Here is a 19111-nt window from a genome sequence, read left to right on the forward strand (position 1 = left end):
AGAAATATCATCCCTGTGTCGACATTTCCAAATACCACCTCTTACCCATCAATGTAACCAAATATGATATGATATGATATATTTTTTACGGGGGAAAAGCACTGGCAGCTAAGACACAGGTGCTACTCTGTAAAATTTACTTATGTGATAGTATACACAACAAGGTCCAGTTCCTATTATGAGCAGTACCACTGCTCCAACACTGGAACACAAAGAACCTGGAATAAGCAAAGGATGTCTCCGAAGATGTCGACTGAACATCATTATTGCTAAACAACTGTATCAAACGTCGTAACTTACAGATTTCATGAAAAAAAAATTCAAAAAACTGTTACAAATATGAACCATTTTGCATCGGCATCGGAACCGAAATTCAATTGCCTCTTAATGAAAGACTTCCTAACCCTCTCAACAATTCAAAGACGTCTATGGCAAGCCATGTTTTACAAACACTGCATAATATATCCGCGTATTAATTGGAATATATACGCGTATATATTATTAGCCAATCACATGGCTTAAATATATCCGCGTATTAATTCGAATATATACACGTATTAATTCGAATATATAAACGTATTAATTCGAATATATACACGTATTAAATAAAATACATGTGGGGATTAAATCCAATATATGCACGGATTAATCAGAATATACACGAAAAAACATTTCCGCTCTTGCTGTGTACATTTACCAACGATAAATGTTTTGGCGGGCTCGTGAGATCGCTTAAAAAAGCGAAACTTTACACATGTACAACACATGTATATTCGAATTAATACGCGGATATATTATACGGTGTTTGTCCTACATGGCTTGCCATAGACGTCAAATAGTAAGATGGCTCACTACCAAGTTCAATGACCGAAGTGTTACCTGTAACACACCTATGACTTGCAATGAATAATCTTAAACTAAAATGATATATTATCGTGACCATATCTCTCATCTCTCTAATGACAAGGATAATTTGCTCCAAGTTTCACCAACGTTTATCATACACAGTATACGGAAACATTGGACAATTTTCAAACACAACAAACTGTACTTGCTACTTATATAGATAACCCTCTTTTTGTGTGTATTTGTGTACTTTTTGTGTAATTGTTCATTCCAAATTCAATGAATTTTATTTTACAACTTTTATCTATAGTACCCTGGACAAAACTTGGTTATTGCACAGGGCCGCTATATACTTTCGCCAAGGAAAGTGCAAACAAAACAGTGGATGAGTGCATGGAATTCGGACACCTGTGATGTAGACTCCGCGCAGCATAGGGTGCATTTTTTGAGTACGTATGTGGATAGGCGGGGGGGGGGGGGATTACCGGTACATCATATGGGTGCAGGCGGACATCCCGGGGTTTTATTTGCCGGTGAACAAATATTTGGGCTGACATTTACTCTTCAGATGGTAAAAGTCTTTCTCTGAAGTACCAGAGTTTGTTAAGTCCAGAAAAATGCGACAAATGGACGTTATAGTATAAATAAGGCGCCATTTGCATACGGCTCTATTCATTGGCAAGCATAGCACAACTGCACGCAACAATGGCGTCGCCGTAAGTGAAGTCACTCTACCTGCAGTATGGATTTTTTCATAAAATAGCTTCGTATTTATTCAAGCATTGGCGGAAATGTGGTGATTGACAATGTTGGCTGTTTCATTACCATGTCCCTGTTTCGTTTACGTAGGCGGCTTTTCATAGGTGCCAAATGTGTCCCCACCCTGTCATATCAGTGGGAATATATATATATATATATATATATATATATATATATATATATATATTATAAATAAATATATATATATGTATATATATATATATATATATATATATATATATATATATATATATATATATATATATATATATATATATACAGATGTATACAGATATATATGTAACAGATGGTTTGGTTTTCCAGGTGTTTGGTTTTGGCAAAATATTAACCCGCGCATTTATTGAAAGGTCTATTTTGGTTCACCATTATGATTGCTCCAGTTAATATCTCGAAAATATAGAACACATCTATGCTGACACTATACACACACGAAAAGGCGTGTAGGCAGCTAAGCAAATTTACAACAAACATAAGGTGCGTTTATATTTATGATATTCTCAAATTAGGACATTTCCAGTAAAGTTCATTTGGTAAGCTTTGTCACATGTTCCAAGGTAGAAACATGACAATAAACCATAATAGAGACAAAAATTAGTTTGATATGTTATAGCATGTCTTCCAGCTGAAGCTTTTGAAACCAGGGGAACAGGTATTAAAACTTGACTGGTACTTTAATTGTTTCTTTAAGCGTGGAATATAACGTACCAAGAACCAAACCCTTCTGTCTGATGAATAGACTAAAGACAGATCAGGTCGTAGTCATATATTTCTACGCGTGCGCATACGACATTCTATAGTAACGCATATAACTTATCATTATACCAAGGAAATCATGTTATTTCATTTTCTTCCCAATCATTTCGTCTGAATTTATAATTCCTACGATTCATTTGAATCTTGTAATGGTTTTGTAATGGTTTTGGTGTTGTAAACCTTGTAATGGTTTTGGTAGTGGGACGGGTTTGGTGCTGCACCCCCCCCCCCCCATCCAACATTTTCGGTATAATCCGTGTTCGAAAAATGTATAATCCGGAGCAAGAATAAAGGATTGCCACATCGCTTAAAGCTCGCATTGCACGGCCCCCTTTGTAATCCTCTTCCACGGGCCCCATTCCGGGATCGAAAATGCACTGATAGAATGATATATTTAGTATACTTGCCCCCTTCAAGAGTTGTGCCCTGGACTAACTGACTGTAGTCTCCGAATCTCTCAGAGCCCACAGCACCGACTCTGAACCAGTAAGTGGTACACGACTGGAGACCGATAATTTTGCTGGAGATTTTGTTGTCGAGGATCCTGGCTCTGTGAATTAAGACATTGCTACTACTGTACAATTCTCCTTGGTATCGGCGGACCACGGTGTTCCTACTACCGCATGGAATTGGAATCCAAGAGAAGCGAAGGAAATCAAAACTTCTTTTTTGGAGAGTCACATTCGTTGGGGAAGGTGGCTCTGAAATGTGAGGAAAAACTAATCAACAAGAACCAAAAAAGGTAGTTGAAAATCGACTCGAAGTCAGGATTTCCCGGCCAGTGTTTTTTTTTTCTCGAAAAATCTCAAATAACATCATCATTTTTAAATTTTTTTTTTGGTTTAGAGAACTTGGAAGTGTGACGATTTACGTTCCGTTGTACAATACTAACTTTGGTGCTCTGATAACTTTTGACATTCTTCTCGTAAGAATATTGCTCAATATTTAGTTGGAAAAATGCATCAATGAATTAAAAATAATTTAAAAGGTATGCTGTAATGGCTCCAAATATGCTAGATATTCAAATATGGTCACCTTTGGTCATTATTCTTAAACTGTTTTTATTACAACCTTCGAGGAAATTTTCCTCACTGTGACATTCAGTCGTCTCGTGTGTTCCTTAAAAATGTCTGAGAAAAATTTCTAATTTATTTTCCTTTGTTTTGCACTTTGTGTGTGTGTTTGAAGTTTATTATCATATTGTTTATTATTTATTATGATATTATGATATTATTTCAGTTTATCATCAGTTTATTATATTTTTATTTATTTATTATATTTTATTTATCATATTTATTCAGTTTATTATATCAGTTTATTATCATATTATCATGAAATTTATGATCATAAATACATAAGAAGCTTGTAAACTTCATAAATACGTATGTGATAATTCATACAGACTGATCGTTATAGCTGATCAACAGCTTAATATCCCTGCTGAAATATCGATCAGTTTAAAAGATATACGCTGAGTTTCATGATATGATATGTATAATAGGAAATTTGAACGTCGATCTATAGAAGATTAATATGCCAAACCATTTAGGAACCACTGGTGTCATAACTGACCCTTTATTGTAGATCATAGCCGTTGTCCAGTGAAATATGGATATAATATTTAATAAAAACAAACATGACCTGCATAGACCTACCTCCTTCTGGTGTTTCGTACCTCATCTCTGAATAATTACCCTCCCCTGTCTCTGTAAAGGCTCGAACAAAGAATTTGTAAGTTGAAAATAGATGCAAGTGTTTGATCTTAAACTGTGTCCCTGTTGAATTGCCAGCGACAGTGATTTCCTGCTCACGTGGAGGGATGGTTCGGCAGCCATCTTGTTGCAGTAAGGAGTATGCGACTTCGTAGTAAAGAGCCTCGCAGTAGACGGATGGGGATGACGCCCATGTGAGGATAATGTGTAATGGATGGAATTTAGTGGTATCAGCTGAGAGACGTCCGACTACCAGATCTGAGAGAATAAACATTAAACCTCTCATTATTCTGTCTGTGTTGTTGTTTTATGTGTGTATGTGTGTGGTATTTACCAGTTTAAAGGGTGAGAGATATTAAAGTGTTTGGTGGCACAGAATTACGTAGCTATACATTAATTTAGTTCATTAGAACGAAACACTGACTGTACTCTTTGATTGATAAGTTACGTTATTATGTGATTCCAGGTACTAAGCCTGATTGTGTAAAATTTAATGAACTATCATAATGATGGAAAAAAACCTGCTAAACATGTTATAGTCGTCAAAACGATGAGAAACTTTTCAATGCTCTTTTTCAATCATTTCTTGAGCATTTTATCATCGCATCAATGGTTTTCGTCATTTTGTGACAAATCAAATCTGTACTGAGCTTGTCTCTTAAAGACACACATTGACCAAGAAGACCACTTGTCACTAACGTTTGTTACAATCAAGCGACATTTCTGTGTGATTCACTTCAGAGTCAATTTGAAGGATTGGATTGGATGATTTTAGTTCTGAGTGTGCAATTCGCAATTGATGTATTGACCAAGCCCGTTTATCTTCCCAAGAACTGCTTTTACTGTAACAGTATAGGGCGGACTGTTTAATTCTCTGCCCCCCCCCCTCATGTCTACATTATACATGTATAACTGAGGGATCTATAGAGCTGATGGTATTCTTCCATGTCGACTTTAATGACGGTGTGTCTGCTTGAATGTCTGGATCTTGGCCATGATTACGACAGATCCATGGTGCTATATGTGATTATGTGATCCTATCTGTAGTATTCTGTGAGTTGATCTTATTACCATTCAGAATAATCTGATTGCGTGATCCTAGGATCCCATAATCAGATCTAGGATTACGCAATGAGTTCTAGGATCCCACCAGCAGACCTAGGACCACGCAATAAGTTCTAGAATTACGCAATCAGATCTAGGATCCCACAATCACATGTAGGATTACGCAATCAGTTCTAGAATCACGCAATCAGATCTAGGATCCCACAAGCAGATATAGGATCCCACAATCAGATCTATGATCCCACAATCAGATCTAGGATCCCGCAATCAGTTCTAAAATCACGCAATCAGATATAGGATCCCACAAGCAGATCTAGGATCACGCAATCAGTTATAGGATTCAGTTCATGAGCAGAATTCACACTCTGAATTTACAGACAATAATATTTTCCGAAACAAACCCTGGCAAGTATAACAAAAAGTCAAAATGATAGAACCCCATGAAGCAATAACAACATCACAATTTGAAGGAGAAAACAATTGACTCGTACCTGGACAAGTTGTTGAGAAGACGAGCATCGGGCTACCCTGTCCAATACCGTTACTACCGGTTCTCTGGCAGTACACGAACAGTTCGTAAGTTGTTCGAGGTCGAAGGTTGGTCAAATTGAAGGTATTTACTGCCCGAATATGTCGTCTATACATCAACGTGGTACCTTCTACTCTGTATCGTACGATGTACTGCCGAATCGGTCCGTCACCTCGACCAGTAATATTATTCCATTCGTCCCACGTGATCAACGCACTGGTACTGCGAATGTCGGTAGCAATTGGTGGCTGATTTAGTGCAGGTTGTACTTCGAAAGAAAATTAAAAAGAAAAAAGGTACAATTAATTGTGAAATAAAATCACCCAGAGAGAGAAGAAGGGTAACAACTCGTTCCACCCCCAGTGCCCTCACATCAAGGTTATAACCGTATGATCACGGCTGTATTGCGTCAAGTGAGGTAAAACGAGTCCCAAGTCTTGGGTTATCGGTTGGTGGGCGATTTACTGTCTACCGAGTATTTGACAAGAATCGATACCGCTAGACTACACATAATCTTATAACCAAAATTAGTGGGATATTTTGGTGAAAATAGTAGTCTTTTGAAAGACTTTGTTGCCAATTTTCCGTGGAAGAAAAGCTGATATTTGTACGTACAAAGGACAGATTGAACATAAAAAACCGGGCTCATTATCATAGTGTCCCTATGGTAACAGCCCACCCAGTCGTGCAAAGTAGAAATAAGACTATGCATTTTCCTGCAAATAATGTAGTGCGCGTGGAATGCTTGCAGTATTAGGAAGGACAACTATAATCAGGGAGTATAGTCATGTAGGTGCCTACAAAGTAAGGGCGCTTGTGAGGGCCGTGAAAGGCTCAGTATATATATATATATATATATATATATATGTTTATTTCAGAAGCAAGTTCTCGACTTACCGAATGCGTGTAAAATTAGGCTTTTAGAAACTGTCGTATTGGCAAGATGGGCTGTACATTGAAATGATGACTCTTTCTGTGTCGGTGTGACCTCAAACATCTTCGTCAAAGTACGATTTGTTGGCTCAATTATCGAATTGATCAACGTAACATTGGTACGGTCCCCTGTAACAGCCAAAAGCGTACCAGTTGCATTTGTACCGTGAACAGTACATGATATCACTCCAACTGAGTTCAAGTTTGGTAATGACGTCACACTGAAATCGGTGATAGTCACAGTAGCTGAAAACATAAGAAATAATGCATATTGATATTAATATCGTCATTAAAAACACTGGTTCTGTTGCTATGGTGACAACATTCACTCTGCTGTATTGTCAGATGCAAACTCAAAATATCACCATATCTGAACATTAAAAACAGTAGTATCCTAATTATCTCTTCGCCAAATAAAAACTCTATGAGGATGAACGTTTAACCAAAAGATATGAAAACGTCCCAGCAAATTTGCTAAACAATCAAATTCAGCCACCCATTTATTCATTTAAATAACATCACATTTCCTCGCATCCTAATGTTGACATTTATCACTATAGGCTATACTGATACGCATATTGAAAGTATAGAACATCTGTTCTGGGAGTGTAGTGTGACATCCACCTTTATTTTAGGGGTTGAGGCTATGTTATTAAATAAGCAATTCTTCTTCTCCAAGAAGGATATCCTTCTTGGTTTCGGTGTTGATGTAGCTCACCCATACAATTTTCTTATTTTATATATGAAGCATTTCATCTTTCAATGTAAATTGAATAAATGTATTCCTGTTGCAGAGGATTTCTTCTATAAATTTAAGTTTACAATAAGCGTAAAAAAGTACACACAACATCGATATCGTAGTAAAAGTAAGGTTAACTTTATGCAGCTTAAACAAGCCTTTAGGACATGTGATTCTCTTTTCCATTAATCTCGTTCGATCAATTGTGCTGTTTATTAGAACAACTGTTATTTTGTTATGACGTTTATTTAATCTGAAGCATCTATAGTATGAAAATATGAAGTCTGTTAATTTGACTGAAGTTATCAATAAATGAAAAAAAAAAAAAAAAAAAAAACTATAGGCTATACTGAACTAAAGTGGAGATATATATAAAGTGGTTAAAAAAATCACCGGCTTTATAGACATCTGTTGTGTTTCCTTCATCACAAAGGGGTAGATTAAATCATTGTTTATGCCAGCTGTGTATGAGACAAATGCATTAAGGAGCCATCACTTAGTTTCTTCGGCATACCCATGGGACTTGTATGCATAAGTTAATTTATCCTCCAACCATTTCATCAGTTTGCAATACTTTCAATACATTCCATTAAGGTATATCTTTAAGTTACGTTTAAGAATGTTTTCTTGTTCTGTGTTCCATCTTTCCTTTTTAATTTGAGGAAAGAGGGGGCAGGCAAACTCGTACATTTTTTCAAGTCGTTTCTTCTTACTGATCAACTTTTGTGTGATTCCACCAGTATATTTCCCCACTAATAAACTAAACATTTAAATTGAATTTACAATATGTATTAATTCGATTGGATGTTGCCCATTTCTAGGTCGGACGGTCGAATATCAGAACACGAAGATAATAATGTCAGTGTGTTCGCTTTCTTCAAATAATTGAAATTCTCTATGTGTAAATACATTTTAAGTAAATTATTACACACACGCATTAATGATGAACAATAAAATCGCAAACATTATTACAGGTGTTTTCGGTTGACTCTCATTTCCCTGGTTCTGACACACATATATATGTATATATATATATAAATATATATATATATATATATATATATATATATATATATATATATATATATATATATATATATATATATATATATATATATAATTGAAAACGTAATGAGTTGGAACATTTAGAACAGTGAAACAGTATATATATATATATATATATATATATATATATATATATATATATATATATATAAATATAAATATATAAATAATATAAAAAATATATGTTATAAACTTCCAGCCTCCACAGGGATTCGAATCCGGGCCTCCGGTTTTATGTGCGGACAACCTAACCAACTGGGGTATGGACACTGACTTACGTTAGTAACTAAACAAGATCACATAAATACAGAAAGTAAGCCTCCACCTCGCATTTCCCTTCGATTTTCCTCCTGATGTGGCAATATTTCATTAGTTGCAGTAACCATAAGAGTCCTGACAATTAATTTACGGCATACTTCATTAATTCATTTACGGCATTATAAAACCTCCATCGATATTACAAAGACCTTTGACACACCTCTGTGACTTTAATATTTAATTGCAATCCCGAGGGTATCCATGTGAGTAACTGAACAATATTCGTTCCATGTTTAATCATGTTGAAGTTCGGTGGACAATCTAATTTATCACAGGTAGCATGTTAACATATACATAAACCATACGGAAGATGCGGCTGGCTCATCTGTCATATGTCAATATTTACCTCGTTAAGTATGTTAAACATAACGTCAAGTTACTCAAGTAAATGATTGCTTAGCTTATTGATTAATAGATGATTTTAATAGAACTGGAAATACATACACACACACACACATTTAAATATATATATTTAATTATATATTTACATACGCTATATAAATTGTTGAACTATCTACTACAGCTGCGGATTCACCTTGACTACACTTGTTAAGGTCATACAACGGGAATTTTTCAAAAATTGTAACATTTAAACATTTTGGTTCAATCTTTGTTTCTACAAGTTATGGTCAGTCATTTCATGTTAGGTTCGAGTCGCGCCAGTAACTCGAATCATTGTGGGATGAGAGGGGTTTGGGAGGAACACACAAACCTATCCAAATATATTAAAATATCTCCTATATTGGAGAACAGATTAATGAGTTAACACCACTAAGGTTATACATATATTATTGTCCCATTGTCTACACTGTGGGTGATTGGGTAGACTTCAATAATTGTTTAATTGAAAATTGATTTCAAAGCAGGGGCAGATTTTGATGGATCAAAAATGAAAACTGTGCTATACGAGGAACTATATATCTTGCACACCACTGTGTAAAATGATCATACACCTAACTCCCAGAAGATTAACAAGACCTTATCATAGAGGTGAGTGTGTTTGTTGAAATAATGTTGTTCTAATAGTAAATCTAATCTGTAATTTTATGGGGGGGGGGGGTGTTGAGGGGAATTTGGGGGAAAGGGGTGAGACCCCTACAAAAGTTTTGTGCGGTATTTGACGATACCCTTCACTTGGGCCACATCCAAAAATCATGACGTATGTCTGTAAGTATAAACAGATGGAAAACAGACCTGTAGAGCTTTCTATTATGTTCTTCACAGTGAAATACCTCAATATTTTAAGCCTGTGTCATATACCGTGGGTTGAGTACAAAGGCTCTATTGACCTGAAGGATCAATTTGCCACCACTTAATTTTACAAATGGTACTACATGTGTTAACATCTGATAACACTTGGAAGGGAAAGTGTCTTGAACTCACCGACTAGCCAACAACGTGTCCAAATTGGCTGCAGTAAATTTACATAATTGTAAGTCTAACCTTTGGAACTCCAGATTATTTTGCTGACTTTTATTGTCATTTCAGTGCAATTGTAGTGCTATTGCTTGTTTAGGATGTATAAACATCAAATAATAGGCATTGACTATCATGCCGTACATTGCACTGAACACACCCGGTTTTTCGCATTTTATGCATATTCGTATCTGAACGGAGTTACCAACTGAAAGAGCAATCTCCTATACATCACTTTGAAGAACTATGGAGGTTTTTGAGAAAAAAAGAAATGATTGTGGTTTTCATGCATTAACAGTTAACTTACGATGGAACGAAAGAAGGATATAAAGCACACAAAAAGTTCTCTCATGTTTGGGAAATGCGACATAACTATACATTACAAATATCACCAAGACTCTGAATGATGGCAGCTGACTGCGAAACAGGTTAAATAAAACAAGCGTAATTAGCTATCATTGTCATCAAATTGGTTTAATTAAAATTATGTTTGTGGTATATAGCAATGTATCATCCAAGCAAAAAATTGACAAAAGGTAAGCAAAGCATATAACGTAATTAATTTTTTTTGCAATCGTTGGTAGTAGTCGACACTAATAATTTGACTAAACATTTTTATTTTATTTTTTATTTCATTCAACTTTTGATTGTGCTCATGCTTACAACCCCTCTCTATTCGATACAGTAAAGGAGTTGAATAAAGCAAATTCCAAATTCTGATCTACAAGTTTATCAATCTACACAAGGACTATAAATATAAGAATGTACATGGTCGAAACAGAGCTTTACAGTAAATACAAGATGCTCTTAAAAAAAGGATTAAACTATACACGTGATACAACCTGTAGAGTGAGATAAACTCGGCTGACGTGTGTTTCTATACATTGTTGAAAAATATTAACCAAAAAGATTTAGGTCTTCCTTGCCGATGACTCCAGAATATAGCATATTTCAATTACCAAACTGTTTAAGGATTTCAATGCAACTGAAATTTCAGATATGCTTACTTCATGGTGTTCCAAGCAAATTATATATTTAGTAATTTTTAAAAGAGGTCGAATTACAACATAGTCCAAAATCTGGTGATTTTGACATGGAATGATCCATGTAGCACATACTAAAAAAGATGAAACAGAATGCAAAAATGCATGGAGGTTTCGAGGACTTCTGTACACTAGATGTCTACTTGTTCACTAAAAGTAGCTCTTATAATATAAATGGCATGATAAACACAGGTCAGTCTATACTGTACGTGGCGATACACACCTCCACCAAAACACCAATAGGGGTCTTGTACTCAATGTGATGCATCCACACACCAAATATGAGAAGTATCCATGATTCCTATCCGGATATCTGATATCATGTTTACATGGTTTTCAGTTTTCGACCTCCGGTGACATCAGATAGCCTCTTACCTCCACCAAAAACAATAAGGTTCTTCCTCTCAATACGACACATATACATACCAAGGTATGAAAATTATCCATGATTTTTATCTTGAGACATCGTGTTTAGAAGCTGGGCATCACACACTCCCACATACACACTCTTTACATATCCATTTATTCCCTCCGCTTCCTCAGGACATTGTGGAATTTTCATTCAAGACATTTTTCCAAGTTGGTCTGTCTGCGAAAACACAAGGGCCTCTGGTTTCCTATGACAGAAAAGTATGGAAGCAGTGCATATTAGACGTATATTTCTAAACACAAGAACTGAAAATTAAGTAATTTATTTTGTGTTTGACATGTTTCAAGAATTCACTAAATAACACAATTACCATCAAATTCTACGACGCACTTACAGTAGCTGAGCTGTCTAGCATATTCAACATCCGCCAGTATCTTGGAAACTACAATAGGGTCTTAAAACAATCAAATGAAAGTTTTAACAATATGCTTGTTGCCATGTGTGAAGCACAAAAATAGAACATGTTAACACGTTAGGATGTTAAACTTCTTTAGACTTCATCGCTAAATGCAAACATGCAATCTTGCTAGTCCTATGAATGAAGTAATTTATCAAACAATGCATGTCAATTGTTTTAAACAACAACGACCTTTTTAACTTGTTCTTCTTTCCCCCCCCCCCCCCCCCTCAGGAAGAGTGTACTCAAAAGGGTATGAAAAGTGTTGTTTAAGAAGCCCTCATCTTCTTCAACCCATTTTGAGTACACTCTCCCTGAGGGGGAAAAAAGAACAATTTGAAAAGGTCGTTGTGTTGTATAAAACAATTGACATACATTGTTTGATAAATTACCTCACTTCTATAGGATATACTTAATATGAACGTGCAGATTTGATTTGAAATATGTCAAGACTAATGGGTTTTTGTTTCGTAAAGATGGAAAGAGATATACTGTTTGCATTTTCATACTATTGTAAATAGGCAATTTGCTTAAGGAGGCTCAAATTCTTCATCCCAATTAATTGTTTATTTTCAGCAAAACTCTATAATCAAAACAAACAGCGCAGGAGATACCAACGGGGGTTGATCCGTTCATGGAGGTAAAAACAGATCCGTTACACATTTAATGTAACTTATCATAGTTATAGTTGTTTACCTAAAATTGTAATCTGTTACAGGTACTAGCTACAATGTTGAAAATGTAACTAGTTACAGTTACATTTGACTGAAAAATAACTAGTTAGTTACAATTTCAAAAATAACTTGTGACATCAACCCAAATATGGAAAGGGGGAGGGGCGGACAATAACCTACTTCCTTGCGTAGGCTGATGTATACCTATACCGGTACGAATAAAGACAAATTACCCAAGCTGGCCTTCATTGCGGTTCCAGGCAAAGATTATAATGCTCCGGAATAGGGCAACAAATCAAAACAGCGTTGGGTCTACCGTCTTGTATAATCTTTTCAATTGTCAATCAACTTCAAAATTTCCTATTTCTTAATAATAAAAATAATAATCATAATCATTATTATGATCATTATCATAATCATAATCATAACCATAATCATAACCATAATAATAATAATTATAATAATAATAATAAAAATAAATTATTTTTATATAGCGCTTAATACAGCGTTTCAAAGCGCTTTACAGAGTAGGAAATCTAGGAATCAAACAGAAATGTTTTAAGTTGTCTCTTGAAATTAGAGAGGGAGGGAGAGTCACGAACGTGAAATGGGAGTTCGTTCCAAAGAGAAGGCGCAGCGACAGAAAAGGCACGATCGCCATAACGAGTGTGGGTATACGTAGACCAGGAGTTAATTGCAAATGCGCATGATTGGAAATGCAATTCCTGGGCCGTGTGCGCACATTTGGAAATGACAAAGTAACGGGACCATATTGTAACGCTGATACAGTTACTATTGCAACTAGTTGCTTGCTCCGTTACGAGATTACAAAATGTCATTTGTTTCAGTAAACAGTATTACTTGTAACACCGGTCCTTCCAAATCCTGCCCCCGGGGAAACATTCTTCAATCCAAATAGTTGTCCTTTGTTATGTATATCAGTTGTTGGTCAAATAGAGAGATTTAAGAACATTTGGAGTGTTCTTTCAATTAAAGTTCTGCAATATATTATCTCCATTTGCAAATCTAGGAAAGTACCTCTCTAAACACTTCTTTGTGATGAGGCTTTATTTCCTTCAAAGTCATTTCCACTGAATCAATAAATTAATGAAAGAACACTTGCGATGGAGGACTTCAGCAGGATTAACGTTTTCTTAAAAGCAATATTAGCAAATCAATCACAATGATTGTTCACCTCTTTTTGGCAGGGGCTCTTACTTCTGATTACCGCCTCATTCTGTTACGTAAAGTAGACAGTTGATGAAATATCACTAATTTGCAATTCCTAGAAACAGAGAAAAGGGAAAGTAGATATACTACTGGCCTTCCAGGATGCTTAATGTCAGAAATAATATCTGGAAAACATGCATTCTCAAGACCACATTAAGACGTATTATGAATTGAGAATATCCAGTTCAAATCCAAGTCTCTAAATTTCATAATTTATTGGTGCGCAAAGTGATTCGAAAAGTGCAAATAAGTAACTGATGCAATTAAATCGCTAAAAGGGACTTAAATATAGGAAACAATACCATTAATTGATGAAAATAAAACTGCTGATGTGATTGTAAAATCCTGATGAGAACCATGATTTTCTTTTGAATTCATTAGAGTTCTTCTGCATCAAAACAACCTTTGTCCATACTTAATAGATATGTATCTTTAACACCATGGGTAACCATGTAGCAATACATGACAGATATGTATTAAGATTTGTCACTTTAACACATAACGTTTTGTTAATAAATTTGGTTTAGGTTAATTTAGAGACCCAAGGATCAGGAAGCCTTACACTAGCTTATTTGAAACCCTATCCGTGTTAGATAATTAATGTCTCTCAAATATACGAACAACTCAAATTATTCCAATATGCAAAGTATATTACAAACATACCTTGTCTTGATTGTGGTTACATTGATTCTCATTTTCTATGGCTTCCCGTTCTGAATTAGAAGGTTGACTGAACACATCGGCCACACTGGTACCAGAAGGAATTTGTTTGTAGTTAATCCTGTGGACAATATCAAGTAAAATAAGAGATCGTTTTAGAATGTTACCTTGGATTAAACTCAGATGGCTTCCTAAAGATTACTGGAGGGTTTAACCACTATCTCAGCAACATCTTCCTGTTTCTATAAGTCAATATTTTACACAACAGATGTATATTTATAAACATCATGGTGGCTGAAAAAAAAGCTAAACTAATTAGTCATGGCCTGCAAATATTAAGGATTTATGGTAATGCTTTTGCAGGGCCCTGCAATTACACATACCCTAATCGAATCTAAACTGTACCGCTAACACCAACAAAAGCAAATCTGCATGTATATAATGTAGCTAATACAAGTCATCGACAGAATTAGGCTATTTAGTATCCTAACATGATTCCACATTAAAGTCAGTACTCACCGTACAATTACAATGAGAGTAGCATACCTTGGACCTACAGTACTGGATAGGACAGAGTCCCGATTTAAACTGATTCTATAGAGTTAGACTAATACCATAGGTTTACTATATACAATAAGGACCTTCATGACTGTAACAAGATTTAATCTTCGCTGGATTATTTTGCACCATAGTATCAAGCAAGTACGTTAAGCCGGCCTCATATTGTTTGCATTGAAGCCACTATACTAAGGCCTACGGCACAAGTGTATGTAATAACTAGACTGTGTGCCTAAGCTAAAGGCTTGAAGTTATACGCTAGTTCTAGAGAACACAGTGAACAGTATGATCATGGCTAACGTTAGGACTCCTTGCTAGGCCTAGCCTAGTTTAAACATCGCATATATTATATTATTAGATATCCAGTATAGCCTATGTATACATTGATTGATTGAATAAAGGCCTATCCGATGCCTTGACATTAAACCTAGTCCAGGAAGTGAGCAAAGGCTGCATGATACATGTGTAAGTGTCAAATCAAGAAATAAGAGGGCCTACCTTATCGCAGAGTCAATGGTAACCTCGACGACCATAGAGCTACTGTGAATACAAATTTATAGTATAAGGCCACGGCCGGTCGCGGATCGTGTTTCGATTACGTAATGGAAAGGGGTGTACAGTGCGCAGGCGTAAGGATGACCATTGTCAAACTGAAGTTGTATTTGACTGTTTATGGGATATATCTTTCGATGTTCAATTGATTTAAAGGGTGTGAAGACTCGCGCACAAAGAAACGTCTCATGCCGGTAATCTGACCTAGTTTCGAATGACGTGTAACAGAAGTAATAGACACCACCATCGTTCCCAGAAAATACACACACAGCTTGCTACCGTTGGTAATTAGACGATAGTGCACAGTCAATACATACAGCTACGGTCAATACCCACAACACAGTGTACATAGCAGCGATTGACATCTCAGGTCTAGATAAAAGATAAAAAGGTATCATGTGTCATTACTGTTTGCATTTTGTGGCGACAAGAAGAAAACTTCACTTGCAAGCAATGGAAAGTTAACTTTTCAGAGCGCGGCACGCGGTTTGGGGCGATTCTTCAATGCCTTTAAGGTAGCTCTCGGCAATCATAGAGGAATTGGTACTCTGAGAATGGTACTTAAACGGATCGGTACAAGCTGAAAATGTCTTTAGTGGTATTGCTGATTAAACAAAGTTAATATAGCATAAAATAGATCTACATATTTAATTGTCAGCAGTATTAATTCAACATGTTATAGCAAGATAAAAATGTGTAAAACGTGTAAAACGTGTCGATAGTATATCCCTGAAGGTTCTCAACGTTATATTACTTTCCCAGCCACTGATGATGAGGGGTCCATTAAACAAAGATATATGTAGCCGACATCGGATTCTGTGGGGTGAGTGAGGATCGAGGGGGATGGGGTAGAAATGAAGGCAACATAATTCGTTATTCAATCACTAGCATTTTAAAGATATGTGGAAAAAATGGTGGAAAATACATATTTCAAAGACAATATTCCTTTTTTTTTTTTGCTTCATAACCACTTTTAGCATCATACGTTTCCCGACTGATGGAATGATTATACAATTATCAAATCAAATCAGATAAAAATTACAGTGGTCCATATTTCATCTGATGGCGTCATTTTTACTTTAAATTGTTACTTTTGATATATATCCCCTTTTTCATTAATTTTCTTTTTAAAGTTTAATAAAGGAATTCATAAATTCCATTGCTCAAGTTTTGGCATGACCTTTCAGGGTTAACGGTTAATACCTTGATGACAGCAGCTGTGCGTATTCGCAAGTTATCTTTCTTGTTTGTTTTAAGTATTTATAGTCGCTCTTTTAAGTTCTATAGTTGATCTATACACTACTCACTGATGTAACTTTACAGGAAGGTGCCTCTCAATTTACTTATCACTTTCTATTTCCTTCCAGAGGTTCTGTACAGAGAGGAGTATAATACTTGATTTTTGACAACATCCGGGTACTTATATGAACAGAAACGTGGTCACGTTGCACATCTGGCGTGCCATGGATGTTTGTATTCAGTTTTTCATCTACCATTCAAGTTCAGAAATGATAAAAAGTAGATCATTGATCTGGAATCAAAATTCTGAGACCGCTCTCCTTTTACCCTCGTGTTCCCCCGTGTCGGGTTTTCTTTTCAATGGACAGTTTCTTAAGTCACCTTTTGGTGGCATATCATTAAATGTCGTCGACTCTTTGGGTATAGGCCTAAATGAAATACTTCCTTTTGTGTCTGTGATAATTTTTGTCTTTGACGTCCTTCCAAGTTGACCTTGAAATCCTTGCCTGTTCTACTATGTTCACTTTCAAAATGAAAGAGACAACGGCGGGGTGGGGGAGGATGAGGGAGGGGCATTTTGTCAGCTTACCTCAGTCCTTTCTAGGTCAGCGATTTGAATAGGATTTCAAGGTGTTCATGTGTGTGTGGGGGGGAGTTCTAAAAAAATGCAAACTAATTGTGGTTGGGGCGCGTGGGGGAGGGGAGGGAGGGGGAGGGAGGGGGAGGGAGGGGAGAGGGAGGGGAGGGGGTTACCTCCTCGTTGTCAACATCCTCAGGATACAGTGAGGATTTTGAGGTTTGAGAGGTTTTGAGGTTTACAATCATATGAACATTATCGTTTCTACACATTTTAGTAATTCATTCCTTCAATGACTTCGATGACCACGAACATAAAAATGTTAGATATCGTACAGTGATAGAACTATATATTAATATGGCTTTTACTCCAGGAAAATTATTTAATGTTCATGATTCTAGAGAAGTTACTGGGTTTCGTTAAAACCTGCATGTGCCCATCAAGTGTCATATTATAACACTGTATCTCATTATTATATCAGTGACTAATTTTCATTTTTTTTTCAAAAACGCAACCAACTATTTCTTGGGTATTTGAGGGTGGGGAGGGGGTCGTTCTTTTTGGTGCTTGAATGTTAGTCTACGTATGTTACAAAGTATCCGGGTCGACTGGGCAATTTTTTTTTCAAGCGGGTTTCGTTATGATCAACGCTCATACTCAATATACTATGTGTCAAAATGATCACGTGCAAACGTTCAGTGGCGGATCCAGGTTTTCTTGTTTGGTTCCCCCTTTTATTTTTATTTTTCGAAAGAGAGACCCAATAGACGAGTGTAGCAGTAGGCACCACAATTACTATCGAAAGAGGTATACATAAGGAAAATGTTGGTAAGTTGCAAGGAACGCCAATGGTGCAGTGAGCACCGTGAGCACCTTGTATATATGGGCACCACGACACATGCCTTGAATCCGCAGCCCAGTTTTTCCATATTATATAATGAGTCACAAACATTACCGTTGGAGTGTTAAATTAAACAACTCAATGACTCAGAGAATGAAAATGCAGGTATAGCATTTTTCACACGTTTGTTGAATTTTTGAGCATGAGTGAACATTATGGTACACACATGGAGGTTAAAATTCTTTTTTTTTCTTTTTTTTTGGGGGAAACATTGCATCAAATTTGTTTACAAAATATGGATATGCGATATTACGAATACTGCGGTATCCAGTTCAAAAGCAAGTATAGTTCATATTGGTTAAATTGACACTTCACTAAAACTCAGGGTTAAATCGATAAGAAAAATAAAAGATAAAAACAAAAAATCAGAATTGATGTATCGATTTCAACTTATACCGTATAACATCCGCTTGTTTGCTTCAAGTTCACCTTTGATACAACCTAGTACATGAACCTACTTCCACAATTTCATTCACACTGCGATGATCAATAGCTCGTAAACGGCAACTTCTAACCATCAGTCATATAGACATTGGTTGTATAGGGATTGAAAGTCATCTTCCATCTTGCTTGTTTTTTCCCTCTTTTTATTCCTTTTCTAACTTTTCGACGAACCGCCCCGATTTTCACATTTTACCCGGCAGCACCAGGTACATCATTTTGCCTCTGTTGAACACGTCTGCCGTACATACAC

The 19111-nt window shown here is 36.1% G+C and overlaps 1 protein-coding gene and 1 long non-coding RNA gene across 2 annotated transcripts in view; both read right to left on the reverse strand.

Moving 5' to 3' along the window:
* Positions 1–6952, reverse strand: part of LOC139973460 (receptor-type tyrosine-protein phosphatase kappa-like) — a 50087-nt gene extending 43135 nt beyond the window's left edge. Inside the window, exons 1-4 of the mRNA XM_071980156.1 lie at positions 6583–6952; positions 5648–5953; positions 4035–4349; positions 2787–3080 (exon numbers count right to left, since the gene is read on the reverse strand). Of these exons, the coding sequence (XP_071836257.1) occupies positions 2787–3080; positions 4035–4349; positions 5648–5953; positions 6583–6874 (1207 nt within the window). The 5' untranslated portion in view covers positions 6875–6952. The remainder of the gene's footprint in view (positions 1–2786; positions 3081–4034; positions 4350–5647; positions 5954–6582) is intronic.
* Positions 1–19111, reverse strand: part of LOC139972619 (uncharacterized) — a 168681-nt gene that overhangs the window by 134943 nt on the left and 14627 nt on the right. The gene's annotated exons all lie outside the window — the stretch shown is intronic.

Source organism: Apostichopus japonicus, chromosome 2, assembly GCF_037975245.1.
Source record: "Apostichopus japonicus isolate 1M-3 chromosome 2, ASM3797524v1, whole genome shotgun sequence".
Taxonomy (NCBI): Eukaryota; Metazoa; Echinodermata; class Holothuroidea; order Aspidochirotida; family Stichopodidae; genus Apostichopus; species Apostichopus japonicus.